The 19,203-nt window shown below is 34.8% G+C and overlaps 1 protein-coding gene across 4 annotated transcripts in view; it reads right to left on the reverse strand.

Moving 5' to 3' along the window:
• LOC105488004 (kelch like family member 4) overlaps positions 1-914 on the reverse strand; it is a 158,495-nt gene extending 157,581 nt beyond the window's left edge. For 2 of the 4 annotated variants that reach the window (XR_011618325.1, XM_011751650.3), the window contains exon 1: positions 64-913. Coding sequence is in view for 3 of the 4 variants with exons in the window: in XM_011751650.3 (XP_011749952.1) it covers positions 64-485 (422 nt within the window). In the remaining variant the exon portion in view is untranslated. Of the gene's footprint in view, positions 1-63 lie in introns of all 4 variants that reach the window. The other 2 variants (XM_071088901.1, XM_011751649.3) reach the window with 2 other exon arrangements.
• Positions 915-19,203: the final 18,289 nt, after the last annotated feature.

Here is a 19,203-nt window from a genome sequence, read left to right on the forward strand (position 1 = left end):
TGAATTGTAGAGGTTAAGTTAACTGAAGTTACGGCTTTCAGTTATGTGACCAAAAACTCTTACCTTGCTGTAGAATCTTCTATATTGTCATCAGCCATCATCTCCAAATCTTGTGCGCGTTTCCCACAAGCTTCTTGGAATAAATTCTTCTCTGGAACTGCCTTAGGAGTATCTTCATTTGCTTGAAAATGTACTATCAGATTATGTTGCTGCAAATTCTGAACGGCTCTCTGATGGGCAGGGGCCGGTCCTGGCACTGGTGCCAGTATATTGTGGTGGACAGGACTGTTGCTTTTCTTCAGTCCGTTTCTGTCCCGAGAGTGGCTCTTCAACCTGCCCTGAACCGGGGTCCCTCTGTGCTCATATCCTTCCTGCTGAAGACAGCTTCCAGTGTTGGTGGAACCTTGAAAAGGATGACTAAACCACCTCCAGCGTAGCCTTAGGATCTGTTTCACATCAAACTCTTTCTTGCCAGACACTGACATTGTAGCAGGAGGAAAGACAAAAGCCTTCTCTCACAGAAAGGAAACGGAGCCTTTGTTATCTCTTGTTTTTCTGCCTCTTCTGTAGAACTAACAAAAGCACAAGTGCCGAGAGCAGTCTTTCTTGCTTTCTCTCCCCTCCCCCACTGCCTATGATACACTGTGAATACTTGTAGCCTTCTAGCAGAAGCAGAGGGCTGCAGCTAACCGTGTAGGTGGGAACCCATGCTGACAGGATGATGAGGTCAGACCTTAAGCAAGTAAATCAGCTTACCACAGGAAAGCAGCCACCACAACACTCTCCAGCTGTTAGATTTGCAGGCTTGTAGTCCTCCTGCTCCGACTTGCAGATATCTAGTCCTGCTTCTTCAGTATCAAAGTACAGTAGCTGCAGTAGAAACCCAGGCAAGTGAGCCAAAGAGAAGTGTTTAAACTTATTTTCTTCTAGATGCCTTCTACTCACGCCTCCCCTGTTAGATTCATTTCTCAGTAGCCCACTTCTAAAAATGTACCACTTTGTTCCATGATAATGTGCGACAGAGGAATTCATTATAATCTATTTTGAGATTCCTTTTATGGAAACTTTGAAAATGGTTCATTAAGGGAAAGCGTCAGTACCCTCATGCGGGTTTGTAATTAGTTTTTTACAAAACTAATCTGAACATGTGAAAGTCTCTATATGAATATTTACCTGAAAACTTGACGAATTTTAGAAACATAAGATAGCATTGGTTACTCATGATCACTCACACAGAAACACACCATTTGGGAATGGAGAAATGATATTTTTAGTCCACATATGGAGGAAGAAAGCAGTGCTTTTCCAAGCTAGTTAGGTTAAAAGAGATGTCTTCTCTCAGTGACCACAGCTTGAAAATGAATAGTTCATTCTGGCTCCATGCCTGGATACACACCTTCTTATCATGCCCTTTACTTTCACAGGCAATGTTAAAGGTTTGTTTTCTTTGTTCAAAAACGCTTATGAGAGGATGAACAGAGTGTGTTTTGAATGAACTCCAAATCATCATACTGCTCAGGAATAACTGTGCCCAAAGCACTTTGAGATCTGAAGCATAATCACTACTTTGCACAGATGTACATGTTTACAAAAGACAGTCATGTATCAAGAATGCATTTAGCACTGACATTTTGAAATTCAGTTTGTTACTTTATCCAGTTCTCATGTCACACATACAGGCGATAAAGGGGAAATTATGCTAGCGTATGCCTAGAAAGAACACTGAAGTTGTAGGATTTTGCTTTTAGTTTAGCTTTATGGTTAATGAGCTGTGTGACCTTGGACAAGTCACTTTACTTTTTTGCATCTCAATTTCTTCATATATATTATACAGAGTCTAGACAGATTTCTATGTTTTCAAAAGCACTCAGATGCGATGGATTTAAAAACAACTGAAGAGAGAATAAAATGAGTCTCTCTAAGTTTTGATAGGCATTTTATCCGTGGTTTTCTTTGAATTCAATTATACCTCTCCCTTTCCCCTCTTGTTTCTGTAGGTGTGATGGTTAATTTATGCATCAACCTGACTGAGCTATGGGAGGCCCAGATATTTGGCTAGTCTGGGTGTTTCCATGAGGGTATTTTTTTTTGATGAGTTTAACTTTTAAATTGTTAGACTGAGTAGAGCATAGTCTCCTCTCTAATTGGGTGAGGCTCATCCAATCAGTTGAAGGCCTACATAGAACAGAAGGCTAACCTTTCCCTCAATAAGAGAGAATTACTCTTGCCTCACTGCCTTCTATCTGGAACATGGGATTTCTGACTGTCTTTAGACTTTAACCAAAACATGGCTTCTTCCTGGATTTCAAGTCTGCCAGCATTTGGGCTGGAAATATACCATTGGCTCTCCTCAGTCTCCAGCTTGCCAACTGTGGATCTTGGGACTTGTCAGGCTCCATAATCATGTCATCCAATTCCTTATAATAAATCTGTGTGTGTGTGTGTGTGTGTGTGTGTGCGCACGCACGCGCATGCGTGTGCACGTGTGTGTACATGTAGAGGAAACAAACTGTAAATATCAGGCAGAATAAATAAAATGTTGTAACAGAAATGTAAACAACATGTGGTAGGAGCAAGATGAGGTACTAAATTATCCATCTAAGTAACTGTAAATAATATCTTTTCATATATCAGGAGTCTATAACCTTATTTTTCTAACATGTTCTTTGAGCTTGTTATGATTTAGATATAATTGGGAATTTGCCTGCGTACCTCTTACCATAAGATGAAGATGAACTAATATCTGTCAGAATCTAAACTTTGATAGCACAATGTTCTGTAAGAATTTACCAAGAATGTGCTTTTTCACTGTATGCTGAATATGGTCATTTTCCTGGATCTTAAACAAGGAATCATAGAATGACTAAGAAAGTTTTAGGTCTCCTAGAAAAAAACAAAAAGAATAGTATTTTTATGAAACATGAAGACTCCTTTTACATTTCTGATTACAAAAGAAAGATTTAAGCATATTCAAACAGAAATGAGGAAAACGTCTGTAAGGAAAGGAACCATGTCTTATTAATAATTTCCTTCCCTTTGCCTTACTATCTACTTTGCACCTGGTCATATTTGATCTATGCAGATTTAATGCATAACAAATTCTAAGTGAAATTCTTGTATTAGTCAGGGTTCCCTAGAGTAACAGAACTAATAGGATATATATATATATATACACACACTATATGTATAATCAATTGTACATAATAATATACAATATAATATATAATAATATATATATAGATTGTATATTATTGTATATATTAGTTATATATATAATGGAATATATATATATTCCAAATATATAAATATAGAAGTTAATTAAGTATGAACTTACATGATCACAAGGTCCAAGAATGCGCTGTCTGCAAGCTTGAGGAGCAAAGACAGCCAGTCTGTGTCTCAAAACTGAAGAACTTGGAGTCCGATGTTTGAGGCCAGGAAGCATCCAGCATGGGAAAAAGATGTAGGCTGTAAGTCTAGGCCAATCTCACCTTTTCGCCTTTTCACGTTTTTCTGCCTGCTTTATATTTGCTGGCAGCTGATTAGATTGTGCCACCAGACTAAAGGTGGGTCTGCCTTCCCCAGTCCACTGACTCAAATGTTAATCTCTTTTGGCAACATCCTCACAGACACATCCAGGATCAATACTTTGCATCCTTCAATCCAATCAAATTGACACTCAGTACTAACCATCACAATTATTATCATATAATTTTTTTTTTTTTTTTTTTTTTGAGACGGAGTCTCGCTCTGTCGCCCAGGCTGGAATGCAGTGGCGCGATCTCGGCTCACTGCAAGCTCCGCCTCCCAGGTTCAGGCCATTCTCCTGCCTCAGCCTCCCGAGTAGCTGGGACTACAGATGCCTGCCACCACACCCGGCTAATTTTTTTGTATTTTTTAGTAGAGATGAGGTTTCACCGTGTTAGCCAGGATGGTCTCGATCTCCTGACCTCGTGATCCACCCACGTCGGCCTCCCAAAGTGCTGGGATTACAGGCGTGAGCCACTGCGCCCGGCCCATATAAATTATTATCATATAAATTTACTTTATCAATGAACACCAGAATTGTAAAATAAAAGAAAAATGCAAAATAGCTATGGGACTAAAATACCATCTAAATAATTACTGATTGATTATACAGGTGGGGGAATAAGCCTACAAACCAGTTGAATATTTAGGGCAATTTAAAAGCCATGAGCTTTTCGATATTGTATTTTAGCAAAACCCTGCAGAGCAAATTAAGTTCGTCAGCTACTAGGACACTATAGTGGTTAACATTATTGAAAATTACTTGGGAATACTTTGTTTTATTTCTTTCCCATAATTATCTGATTATACAACACAAAGAAAAATTACATAGCCAGACATCTGTGTATTAAAAGCTACACATTAACAACCTTTTCATGTGCTTAAGTGGAACTATTTCACTTGGCATGAGATGCATTATCCAGCACTAAAATAGTCAAAATAATAGTAATATATAATTTTGAAAGGTTGTATGCTAAGCACACAACTCTTAAAACAAGTCTGTCCTAAATCACCGCATCAAAAATCACTACAAAATTTTGAACCATGTAAAAAGCATTAATGTTGACTCATGGCTCAAGTCACCTCAGCAAAAAGAGATCAAATAATGGAAAAAACATTGCTATAATAAAACTCCTTCCATTTACATCCACTTATTTAGGTAAACAAACATTTTCAGCACTCATGTCTGTAAAAACAAACAAAAATAAATTAACTGATGCTGACTCCTGTCTTATTCTTCCTCAATAAAAATTCTATTTAGAGTCAAAAAATTTAAAAACTAAAATTCATGTATTATTTTTGTTGTAAAAATACTATAAGGTAATCAACAAAATACTTTCAAGTAAAAATATGTTACGAAATAATTATCTTAGGAAACTGAAATGAAAATGTGGATTCGAGGAGAAAAGAAACTATTTGAAATTTCTGCTGCTAAAGAAAAACATGTCATGTATTATTGAATTACAAGGGTATCAAGTCACTACAATTTTTAGATTCCATTGAATATATTTGAAAAAGTAATTTAAAAATTTATTTTGAAATACTAACGTTTAAAGTATGGTAGAGAGTGCATCTTTTGACACTTTAAAATTATGATGTAATATTTCAAATGTGAGCTTCATATTGTATCAGACTCTACATAATTTTTCAAAACTTTTTGTAGAGGATGTGTGGAGCAAAATGTTTGAAGACAATTCCTGACAGCTAACTTAAGTTTGAAAGATTATCACTTGATTTTAATCCCATTTTTACTCCATTCCATATTTAATTAAGAGCATTCTGCAGTAGCATTATACAAACCTTCCTCATTTATTCCCTCCTCCTTTCCTATGGAACATAACGGCTATCCCCATTTTTATATTGAAACCATCCACTCTAGTGCAACTGTTCTCAAAGTTTAGTGAGCTATCACTTTATATTTTTTACTTATTAAATGGGCAGATTCTGATTAGCAGTTTTAAGGTAGGGTCCAGAAACCCATTTGTTCAATAATCACTTTAGGGCACCCTTTGAAAGTGGTCCACAGACTTTTTAAGAAATAGTGTTTTAAAGTAGCCAACATGTGATCTTAGTTGAATAGAATTATTTCTTCTAATTTTTCATTTCCTTGATTTTTTTTTTTTTTTTTTTTTTTTTTTTTACTCATTCATTCATTAATCCATCCAACAAAGGCTTATTGAGTGCCTACTATGTGCTGGGCTCTGAACTCTGAAGATGCAAATTTGATTACATTGCTCTTGCTCACAAGAGCTTACCTTTTGTACTCTTGACCACCCCATCTTTTCTGGAACAGTCTTCTCTTGGTCCTTAATAATATGCTCTCTTTTTCTTCCGTCTGTGTCTTGATATCCATCTTTCTCTCCTCTAAACCTAGAAACATACATACGTGCAGACTTCAGGTTTCAGCCTTGTCTCACTGCTTTTACTTCTTTATATTAACTATCATATAAAGTTTATTTGCTCCCAAATTTCAGTGGTGATCTCTGTGTAGGTAATTTTTAAATCTTTCTTTTAAGCCATACTTTCATTAATGTTTCGGTTCCAAATCTCTAGCGTCCTACAAGATCTTACTTTATAAAGAAATCTTTCTCTCTGTCTTTATGCTGTAGCAGCAGTTTACAAGAAAATATAATATCAGTCATTCCACAGACTGATTACCTTCACTTTAACTTTCTCTGTCTTTCAATTAAACAGAACTGCTTTTAGTGTTCTAAGGATCAAGATTTTACCCTAAAAAGAGTTTTTAAAAATTATCTTGGCCCTCAGCAGTGTAAAGTTGATCGTAAATATAGACATGGTCACTGGTCTTGAATTACGTGAAGTTAAAAATATCTTTTAATGTTAGCCACCATAACTAAATACATTTTCTACTGGAAAAACCTAGTCAATCAGCACATGAAAAAGCTAATCAACCACAATCAAGTAGGCTTCATTGCTGAGATACAGGTTTGGTTCAACATATGCACCTGACCCCCATCCCATCATGGCCAAGCATTCAATTTGTAAGGTTACTCTGGGGTCCCCTTGGCCAGGAGGTGGTCTGTTCAGTCAGTTGGGTGAATTTGAAATGATGAGTTGAATGAAACACTTATAGCTTACAGGTGAGATGCTCTAAGTGGAATTCTATTTGAAAAGAATAGACTATGTCTATCATGGGATCTGGCTTCATGAACATTTCTGGAATAAATAACAATGTAAATTGAAAGCCACATGGTTTTCTAGAGGGAAATCTTGGCACTGATCTTATTCTCAGTTTTCTTACTGACTTCTTGTGTGAGAAAAATTATAAAAAATCATTTTGTGCCTCAGGTTTTCCTTTTATAGAAAAGTACAGAACAATATGCCTTTTCTCTAGATGGTAAGATGTTGTGAAGAAAGGCAACTTAACATATAAGGTATGTATAGCCATCTAGAAGTAAGTAGTATAAAAATACAATTTATTATTGTTAAATTATTATTTAAGAAGACTTTTATTGTTGAAAGTAGTACTTTGGATATGCGCTTATGTCTCATGGATTGTTCCAAAAAACCAAGAAAATTCATAGTCTTCAATACTGAGTAAATTGCTAACTAAGGGTATTTTAACTAGTAGGATCATTGGAAGGGTGGTTATGAGTTATAACAGCTAAAGAGAGTTACAGTTCTCTCATTTAAAAAGGTGAATAAAAGGTTCCTCCTAGAGTTAATAGTTTATATAAATGACATATTTATCTCTTCTAAGTAAGCTCATAAGCATGACTGCAAGTTCAGAAAGATCAAAACAAAGTAACAAGGAAATGTAGAAAAGTACACTATTTGTACTGTCTGAGGAGGAAAAAAAAATGCTGATCTCTTACAGTCCAAAATATGAGAAAAGTACCTTTTGTTTCTGCTTTTTCAAACTGCAATCAGTGCTTAGATAATTTTACATTAGAAAACAAAGTTTTACAAAAAATTGCATCGAACTTTGTATTAACATGTTAACTTTATTCTCACAAAACTGTTCTCTCTCTCTCTCTGTATACACACACACACTCACACATAGCTTTTGGCATAGAAAATTTGCGCTATTTGCAAATTCTTGGCAAAAAATATATTACATTTAGCCAACAAACCATGTGTAAATGGGTAATGAATGTTAACAGACAATCCACAGAAGAGAAAAACTGATTGTCCAATAAACATGTGAAAACATGCTCAGAATCACACATAATGAAATAATGCAAATGAAATTAACAAATATAATTTTGTATTCATCAAGCTGGCACAAATTAAAGTACCTTAAGATATTCATATTGGCTAGGATGTAAAGTTATGTAACAGAGATTTACTCTCACTGAAAGTGGGAGTTTACATCAATAAATAATTTTGGCAACATCTAATAAAGTTGCAGATGCACATGCCCAATGGTCAAGATTTCCACTCCTAAATGTAAGACCACGAAAAACTCATATAGACGCATGAGAAGACTTTACAAAATATTAATTGTAGAATTGTTTGTAATAAAATGAAACCAGAACAAAAAAGAGATTTTTATCAATATGAGAATAGAAAAACAGGTTTTGATATAATTCTACAATAAAATATTACTCAAAAATAAAATAAATGAACTAGAAATAAATAACATGAATCTAAATATAAAAATCATAACACTAAGTAGACTAATTTGTTTAGTCACAAGAGAGTGTGTACAAAAAGAATACTATGGAAGGTATTATCCTTTATGATAGCCTCGTGTATGTGGTACAGAAAAATGTTAAAACTGAGAAAGAGAAGAAGGCTGCACACTGAGATATGAGGGTAAAATGTTAAGATTTACTGCACAGCAACATTAAGCAGCACAAATTGATATATATGAGTATGTATGTGTATACATGTATATATTTAGTAAATATTTGCCTATATATAATTTATATACATATTTAAGACATTCATATTAAGATTATACATATTTGGAGTATATATATTTAGGAGCATATATATATATGTATATATACACACACACACACAGGTATTTGATACACAAATTTAATGAAATTCTCATCAACTCCTGCAAAAATTGTTGTATACATAGACAAGCTTCTTCTGTAATTTATAAGGAAAGGCATAGGCCCTAAAATACCAAAAACAATCTTGAAAACTAAGAATATGGTTGGAGAAATCTACCTGATACCTAACAGTAGGGCCTTTTATATAACTAGATTAATCAAGACTATGTAATGTTAGCAGAGAGAGAGAGAGACAAATAGATCAGTGAAACAAAATAAAGAACCCGAAAGTAGGCCCACATGTACATGCTTGACTGATATTTGACAAAGTTGCAAAAGCAGTTTAATAGAAAAGAGATAGTCCTTTCAACAAATAGTACCAGAGCAAATGTACATCCACAGTCAGAAAAATGAGCGTTGACCTAAGTCACACACTTTATACACATAGTAACTCAGAATGCATCACAGACTTAAATATAAAATGCAGAAATATGACTATTAGAAATAACAGAAAATCTTAGAAATAACAGAACATCTACAGTAACAAAGTCTACAAACAAATAGAATAGAATAACAGGTTTTGTTAATAACAGTCTACAAACAAAGGGTTTGTAGACTTGACATCAAAAGCACAATCCATCAAATGAAAATTTGATGAATTGGACTTGGTCAAAATTTAAAACTTTGCTTGGGTAAAAGAATCTATAAAAGGGATGAAAGGACAAGCTAAAGTCAGAATATTTGCAAACCACATATCCAAGGAAAGACTAAGATCTAGACTACTTAAAGAACTCAACAATATTAGACTAAACAATCCAATTAAAAATGGACAAAAGACACCAAGAGATATTTCACCAAAATTAATTTTAAAATGCCAAATAAGCACGTGAAAAGATGTTCAGCATCAGAAGCCACTGAGCAAATACAAATTTCAATCACAATGAGATGACTACACACTTATCAAAATGGCTTCAATAAGAAATAGTAACAACACCAAGTGTTGAAGAGAATGTCGTAAAAGCAGATCACCCATATCTGGTGACAATGTAAAATGGTATATAGCCTTTCTGGAAACCGGTTTGACAGATTTTTGTTTGTTTTTTGTTTTTTCTCCTAAGATGGAGTCTTGCTCCATCACCCAGGCTGGAGTGGAGTGGTAGAATGTCAGTTCACTGCAACGTCTGCCTCCTGGGTTTAAACGATTCTCCTGTCTCGGCTCCCCCTGAGTAGCTGGGATTACAGGCATGTGCCACCACGCACAGCTAATTTTTGTATTTTTAGTAGAGACAGGGTTTCACCATGTTGGCCAGGCTAGTCTTGAACTGGCTCATCTTGAGCTCCTGACCTAGTGATCTGCCCACCTTGGCCTCCCAAAGTGGTGGGATTACAGGCGTGAGCCACCACGCCTGGCCTACATTTTCTTATACAACTAAATGTGTGACCACCACATTACCTGGCATTGCACTTTACATTTTTCCCCACAGAAATTAAAACTTATTTTAATACAAAAACCTATACATAAATATTCCTAGCAGCTTTATTTGTAATTACCAAAAAGTAGAAACAACACAGATGTACTTCAACAGGAGAGTGGTTAAACAAACTGTCATATATCCATACCATGTATTATCACTCAGCAATAAAAATAGTGAACTGTCAATACACAGAACAACTTGAGTGAACCTCAAAGAAATTGTGCTGAGAGAAAAAGAACTTTTTCAAGAGGTTACATATTACGTGATTCTATCTATATACCGTTACCGAAAAGACAAAATTCATGTATTTTGCCCATTTTTAGGGGTTGTCTTCTGCTTTTTGACTTAAGTTCCCTGTAGATTCTAGAAAATAGGTCTTTGTGAGATGCATTTTAATGAATATGCTCTCCCAAAAGTTGAAAATTTTTTTAAAAATACTAAATTATATAAACGGTCAAGCGTGGTGGCTTATGCCTATAATCTCAGCAATTTGGGAGGCCAAGGCAGGTGGATCCCTTGAGGTCAGGAGCTCAAGACCAGCCTGGACAACATGGTGAAAACCTGTCTCTACTTAAAATACAAAAATTAGCTTGGCATGGTGGTGCACACCTGTAATCTCAGCTACTCGGGAGACTGAAACAGGAGAATTGCCCGAACCCAGGAGGCAGAGGTTGCAGTGAGATGAGATCGTGCCACTGCACTTCAGCCTAGGTGACAGAGAGCAGGACTCCATCTCTCTCTCTCTCTTTCTCTCTCTCTCTCTCTCTCTGTTTGTATGTGTGTGTAATATATATATGCACACATACATATATATATGCATATATATATATACACCACACACATACACACACACACACACACAGAGAGAGAGAGAGAGAGAAACAGAGTGCAGATTAGTGGTTTCCAGAAGTTAGGAATAAGAGTGAGGTGTATTTGGATGTAATAGGGGTTCCAATGGGGTTAGAAACTCTTCTGTGTTTTGTCTGCATCCATGCCATCATCTTAGATGCAATATGTATTATAGTTTTGCAAGGTATCAGAAAACTGGATAAATGATATGAAAGATCTCTCTATATTATTTATTACAACTGCATGCAAATAAACAAAATAAAATGTTTAATTCACAAAATTAATGATATATCACCATTGTGTAGAACAACCATTAAGGTTTGTTTAAACAGGTAAATCACTTAGGAAATACCACTCAACTAAGCACTGCAGTAATCATTTTTTTTGCAAAGTATCTATAAACTGAATAATATATATATTGCTGAATTGTTCTACTAGCCTGCTTAAATGTGATAAAATAAAATCTTGAAAGAATATTGCTAAATTTTAGTGAAAAATCATCATTTTGGATCAGTTATATATGGTACTTTTTGTTGTTAGACTGTCAACTCTCGTGTTGGAAGCATGACCTATACCCAAGAGCTAGGCAGACACAGAAGTGTTACTGGAGAAAGCAGGCAGTACCTAGATTTATTTCACATTTAATAATAATAGGTTCATGTTTTGAAATCTGACACTATGAACAGCAGTTTCTAAAACACTATACAAGAATTACATCATGTAGTCTATGGGGTGATCCTACTTCTAATAATAGTGGACTAGCTTCAGTTGAACCAATACTTCTGTAGGTAATAACTGTAAACCCTGGACAAAATATTTTAAAAAGTACTTGAAGTCACTGAAGAGTGACAAAAATCAGGAAAATACTGGAGAAAACTTTACACATGGAAGGTGAGAATGGCAACATCATTGAGTGAAAATTTTCTTTGTTATGGCTTTAAGCTAGAGGACAGGACATATTGCATATACGTGAGCCAGCTACTACTTGGATATAAGCCTGTAGTCTTACTGTCTTCAAGAATTGGAGAATAGGATTCAGGTTAACCGTATAAGATAGACAAGAAATTAGAAAATTCCAACAATAGAGGCACAAGGATGATTTCATTAATTTTTAACATGAATTCAACCAAAGTTTTGGCTTAACTACGTATGTATGGTGTTGGTTTTAGCAGCTCAGCTATGACTAAAGGAATTGAACAAAGACTGAAGCTGTGTACCACTGAAAGTGAGACTGTTTAAAGCTTGATTTCAACCAATATAACTGACTACTAAAGCACACGGGGAAAAATCAATACTCTTTGAAAAATGATAACGCAATCCAAAACCTATGGAGATGTATAATCAAAATGTCCAAGATAAATTTCAATTTCTAGACATGTAAAAATGTGACTTAAGAGAAAATGCAACCCATGAGTATTAACCCCGACATATACCAGATATTCGAATTAGCAGATAAGAATTTTAAAGCTGGTATTGTAACTATGTTCAGAGATGTAAAAAACACGGAAGATATCAGCAGAGAAATAAGTCATTTAAAAGAACCTAACGGAAATTCTAGAGCTGAAAAAATACAATATCTGAAATAAAAAATTCCCTGGATAGGCTTAGCAATAGAAAGGTATAACAGAGGAAATAAAGAAAATTTGAAGATAGAAACTGATAAACTATCCAATCTGAATAACAGAGAGAAAAAAGAATTTGTTAAAAAAATTGATCTGTGTGACAATATGAAAATGTCTAATACATATGTATTTTTAAATCTAGGAATGATAAATGACAATTAAAGGGTCAACAAAAATATTTGAAGAAAAAATAGCCAAAAAATTATATAATTTGATGAAAGACTTAAAATTACAAATTCAACAATCTTAGCAAAATCTAAGCAGAATACGTACAATGGCAATCACAGTTTGGCATATCGTAATTAAATTGCTGAAAACAGATGTGTGTGTGTGTGTGTGTGTGTGAGAGAGAGAGAGAGAGACAGAGAGAGACAGACAGAAATTTTGACCAGTGAGTTTATACTAGGAAATAAATGAAGAACCAAAGACAGTGGAAAAACATGTTTAGAATGCTGAATGAGAAAATATTTCAACACAGAAGCCTATATCCAGAGAAAATATCCTATCAGAATGAAGAGTAAATACATACATTTCCAGACAAACAAAAAGAAAGATAATTCATCGCAAATAAAACTGTCCTATTAGTATAACTGCCAAAGGATGTTTTCAGGCTAAAGGAAAATGGTACCAGATAGGAAATGAAATCTTCAGGAATGAATGAAGTGTACTCAAAATGGTACATGTGTAGGTCAATGTAAATTTAAATATAAATTTAATATTAAGAGCTTCTGCACAGCAAAAGAAACTACCATCAGAGTGAACAGGCAACCTACAGAATGGGAGAAAATTTTTGCAATCTACTCATCTGACAAAGGGCTAATATCCAGAACCTACAAAGAACTCAAACAAATTTACAAGAAAAAAACAAACAACCCCATCAAAAAGTGGGCAAAGGATATGAATAGACATTTCTCAAAAGAGGACATTCATACAGCCAACAGATACATGAAAAAATGCTCATCATCACTGGCCATCAGAGAAATGCAAATCAAAACCACAATGAGATATCATCTCACACCAGTTAGAATGGCGATCATTAAAAAGTCAGGAAACAACAGGTGCTGGAGAGGATGTGGAGAAATAGGAACACTTTCACACTGTTGGTGGGATTGTAAACTAGTTCAACCATTATGGAAAACAGTATGGAGGTTCCTCAAGGATCTAGAACTAGAAGTACCATATGACCCAGCCATCCCATTACTGGTTATATACCCAAAGGATTATAAATCATGCTGCTATGAAGACACATGCACATGTATGTTTATTGTGGCACTATTCACAATAGCAAAGACTTGGAATCAACCCAAATGTCCATCAGTGACAGACTGGATTAAGAAAATGTGGCACATATACACCATGGAATACTATGCAGCCATCAAAAAGGATGAGTTTGTGTCCTTTGTAGGGACATGGAAGCAGCTGGAAACCATCATCCTCAGCAAACTATCAGAAGAACAGAAAACCAAACACCACATGTTCTCACTCATAGGTGGGAACTGAACAGTGAGATCACTTGGACTCGGGAAGGGGAACATCACACACCGGGGCCTATCACGGGGAGGGGGGAGGGGGGAAGGATTGCATTGGGAATTATATCTGATGTAAATGACGAGTTGATGGGTGCTGACGAGTTGATGGGTGCAGCACAGCAAGATGGCACAAGTATACATATGTAACAAACCTGCACGTTATGCACATGTACCCTAGAACTTAAAGTATAATAAAAAAAATAAATAAATAATAAAATAAAATAAAATAAAATGTAGGGGGGAAAAAAAAGAGTCAAATAAACAATGCTAACAAAACCCAATGTTCTTTAGTGTGCCCCACAATTATACTGTCAATATTAAAGATCAGAAAAAGTTCCTTCTACAACTAAAATTTGAATTCATGACAAAACATTGTTTCAATTTAATTGCCAGTGATTTAAAAAAAAATTTTTAGTGATAAATAATAAACATTTTTGACATCTTTGATTCATCAAAAAAAAATATGGCTGGTTAAAGCGAAACTACATATGATATTCTATTGTAGGATTTGTAATATATGCGGTGGTAATACATGTGACAAATATAAATGATGAGATTGGTAAATGTAGACAGTTGCAAGATTCTTACAATTTACTTGAAGTGACAATATTAACACTATGTGGTAAAAATAAATGTAAGGGTGTATTTTCTAATACCAAAAGAAACCACTAACAAAATGATGAAAAGAATATATAATTAATTAAAAAGCTAATAGATGAATTTAATTTCAAAAAAGTTCAATTGATCTCAAAGAAGGGAAGAATGATGCAACAGAAGAAAAAAAAAACAAATAGAAAAAAAGAACAAATAAACAAATGATAAAAAATAATAGGTCTAAATTCAACCATATAAAAATTTCTTTAAAATAAACATATTACATCATCAATTAAAATACATCTTTGAGGTTAGTGTTATTTTTTGTTTTCTTTTTGCAGATGAAAAAATTAATCCATAGAGAGCATAATCACGCCTAAGTTCGTACAAGTGGTAAGTAGAAGAGGCAGAATTTAAACCCAGCCAGGGTCCACGTTTTTAAATCTCAAAATTATATCACTTAATATTTACCTGGGTCTGACTCATCATAAATTAATTTATATACACACACACAGATATATATATATATATATATATATATATGTAAAACTTGTGAGATAATAATTTGAAACACAAACCCCATTAACTCATTGTCATGATAATAGTGAAACAGAACACACACAAAACAATGAGAGAAAGACAAAAGACAGAATGCAAATATGTATTGAGTAGTACAATGCAGTCTAGAAATGGAAAAGGAGATGTACTTCCCTTAAAAAAGACGTCAGTGGGGATTGAAGTGTTCTGCTACACCTATGTGGAAAAGGCAAAACTGGTCATTGGAGGACAAAGGAATTCTAAACAGATGAAGTTACCTTCAAGCTAAGAGAACAGCATGTGCAAGCACATTTAAATGAAGGCACTATCTTATGGAGGACAGTGATAATATTAGTCTATTTGGCCTTATATCATGCATGGGCAAGTCAATAAGACAGCTAAGTATTTGTAATTGCTGGGATAATGATACACAAATAATGAAACTATCAATGTTCCATTAGAAGAACCTATCTTATAGTGTGTCCAGGGGCTTACTTTCGTCCTGTCTTGTTTTATAGTTTTTGTGAATGACTGGATTGGGAGCCATGATGACCACACACATATGCATTGAAGCTGAGAGGATAGTCAAACACATTGTTTAACCTGTTTAATATGCAAAACTCTCTTATTTCACTGGAAAAAAATTGCCATATCTGTCAAGAAGACATTTAATATATACTTCTAATTGAACAAGTACAAAATACAGTGAGATGTTTTATAAAAGTTAGTATTAAAATTACTTCAAGATTGTATTATACATTCATTCCTTGAGTTTCAGTTTCCTCATCCCCAAACAGAGCTGACTGGATTAAATTATTTCAGTACTTCCTTGCAATTCTAAATTTCTATGGTTCCTTGCATCATAGTTGAATGCAACTGCAAAATTAGCCAATGTGATCTTGGGTGAATTAATAGGAATTTGAAGAATAGAGAATATAGTCTGTGGTAGTCTGTGTACCACACTTGAGCACATTTCTAAAAACATGACAGATTGGAGTTTGTCCAGAGGCAAAGGATTCCTTGACAAAGAAATGGAAACGATGATAACTGAAATATCAGACGTTATTCATCATCCTTCAAAGGCTTTTCATTGCACCTAGGATAAATTTTTTAAGAATTACTATGGTCTACAGAGTTCTTTGTGATGTGGCTCATACATTTCAGAACCAAACATAGAAATGTACCCATAGTGCAACTCAAACAGCAAGGAATATTTCAAAATACTTTTTATCTTTCATAGGAATATCATTAAAGACAGAAATTTTGATATTGATTTTAATAATCTTCAGAAAAGGCAAGTAATATGCACTCTCGGATCCCCCACTTGAAAGATAGCCCACCTACTCTTTACCATCACCTTGGTTGACTCAACCTTTAACTCACTGAATTTCAGCCAATCTGCTTTCAATCCACTAAATAAACAAAATTCCTTTTTGCCTTATAGTTTTCAAATATTTGATTTCTTCTTCTTGGAAAATTCTATTGCCAATTTTTTCACTTGGCTAAATATTACATATTCTTCAGGTTTCAGCTTAAAATCACTTCCTCAAGGAAACCTTCTAAAATATGCCATTAGAAAAGAGGCCACCTGTTTTCTAGTGGATCACCGAATTCTCTATTCTTACGCTTTAAAGTTTTTTCATAGCACTCATCATATGGTATAATTGCATAATTGTTTGAATGCTGTTTGAGATGAGGATTTTCTTTTGACAGAGTGTAATCTGAAAGCCTTTATTTTTGGTTTACTAGAATAACTTAAATGGCTTTTAGTCCTGAGGCAGACCTCATAAAGAGAGGAAAAAAAAGAATAGGAAATTAGAAAGCTAAATTGTTTTGTACGGTGAATTGAGGAGTGTTCTAAATTCCTAGGGAGAGCCCGAGAGAATGGAAATTAGGTGCCAGAAAAATGGAGGGAAGAGATGATATGAAAAACAAGATCAGGTAGATAAAAACAGGGTGCAACTCAATACTGAAAGAAATGGGCAGTGAAAAATCTTCAGTGGTGGAAAAGGCCAAGGGATTTCAAGAATAAAGATACCTAACGTCGTAAGTTGTTTGCTGAGCTGTAAATTAATTCCCTGAGAGACACTAGGTATATCAGTTCATTAGGGCTGCCATGACAAAATACCACAGACTGGGTAGCTTAAGCAACATAATTTATTTTCTCACAGGCTGGATGCTGGAATTCCAAGATCCAGTTGTCAGCTGGGTTGTTTTCTCCCCAGATCTCTCCTGGGCTTGCAGATACCTGCCCTTTTGCTGTGTTCTCTCATAACATTTTTCTGTGCACTGGCCTCCCTGGTATCCTTCTTTGTGTGCAAATAAAGACCACTCAGATTGTATTAGGACCCATCCTAATGGCTTCCTTTAACTGAAACACCTTTTTAAAGGACTATCTTCAAATATAGTCACATTCTGAGGTTGAGGTACCGAGAATCGGGGCTTTAACATACTAAATTGTTGTGGAGGGGTACAATTAAGCCCATAACACTGACACAGAAAGTAAATGATTTGGTGTCTCATACCAAAGATAGAATGAGGACAAGAGTAACTGAATTTAAATAACTAGAAAAAAGATAATCCCATAAAACAGACTTTGGTGTTATTCACTTAAGTGGCACCTTTGTTTCAGTAGATATTTCACATGTAAACACTTACAAAAGCTTAGTCATATAGTATAACTTTCTTTCATCTCAATCTTATTCTCATTTAACCAGTTCTGGCCTATTTCTGATCATAAATTTTATAATCTTGATTCCTATAAAATTACTTCAATTAAAAGAGCAAACACAAGAAAGAGGTCGACATATGAAAAAAAAATAACTCAAGGTGGATTAACAGCTTAAATGTAAGTCCTGAAACTATAAAACTTCTAGAAGAAAACCTAGGAAATATGATTCTAGACATCAGCTTTGGTAAATAATTTATGATTAAATCTCCAAAAGCATTTGTAACCAAAACAAAAATTGACAAGTTAAACCTAATTAAATTGAAAAGCTTTTGCATAGCAAAAGAAACTATCAACAAAGAAAACAGACAACCTACAGACTGGGAGAAAATATTTGCAAATCATGCAGCCAACAAATTAGTAATATTTAGAATCTCTAAAGAACTTAAACAATTCAACAAGCAAAAAAAAAAAAACTCATTAAAAGTAGGTGAAGAACATGAACAGACACTTCTCAAAAGAAAACATACATGCTGCCAACAAATACATTTTAAAAATGCTCAACATTACTAATCATTAGAGAAATGCAAAACAAAACCAAAATGAGATACTGCTTCACAACAGTCAGAAAAGCTATTACTAAAGAGTCAAAAAATAACATGCTGGTGAGGTTACAGAGAAAAAGGAATACACTGTTGGTGGGATTGCAAATTCATTCAACCATTGTGGAAAGCAGTGTGGTAGTTCCTCAAAGAGCCAAAACAGAACTGTCATTTAATCCAGAAATCTCATTACTGGGAATACACCTGCATTAGTCTGTTATTTCACTGTTATAGAGAACTACCTGAGACTGGGTAATTTATGAAGAAAAGAGATTTAATTGACTCACACTTCTGCAGGTTGTACAGGAAGCATGACTGGAGGCCTCAGGAAACTTACAATCATGGAGGACGGGCGAAGGGGAAGCAAGCAACTTCTTCACATGGTGACAGGAGAGAGAGAAAGTGAAGGGTGAAGCTTTGCACACATTCAAACAACCAGATCTCATGAGAACCCTATCAATGAGAACATCAAGAGGGAAGTCTGCCCCTGTGATTCAATCACCTTTCACCAGGCCCATGCCCGGACACATAGGGATTATAACTTGACATGAAACTTGGGTGGGGACACAGAGCCAAACCATATCAATATCCAAAGGAAAAGAAATCATTCCACCAAAAAGGTACATGCACTTGTATGTTCATCACAGCTTTATTCACAATAGCAAAGACACGGAATCAGCCTAGATTCCCATCAATGGTGAACTGGATAAAGACATGTGATATATAAACATAATGGAATACTACACAGCCATAAAAAGGAACAAAATTATGCCCTTGTAGCAACATGATTGCATGATTGCAGCAGGAGGCCATTATCCTAAGTGTATTAATG

This window comes from Macaca nemestrina, chromosome X, assembly GCF_043159975.1.
Source record: "Macaca nemestrina isolate mMacNem1 chromosome X, mMacNem.hap1, whole genome shotgun sequence".
In the NCBI taxonomy this organism is placed as follows: Eukaryota; Metazoa; Chordata; class Mammalia; order Primates; family Cercopithecidae; genus Macaca; species Macaca nemestrina.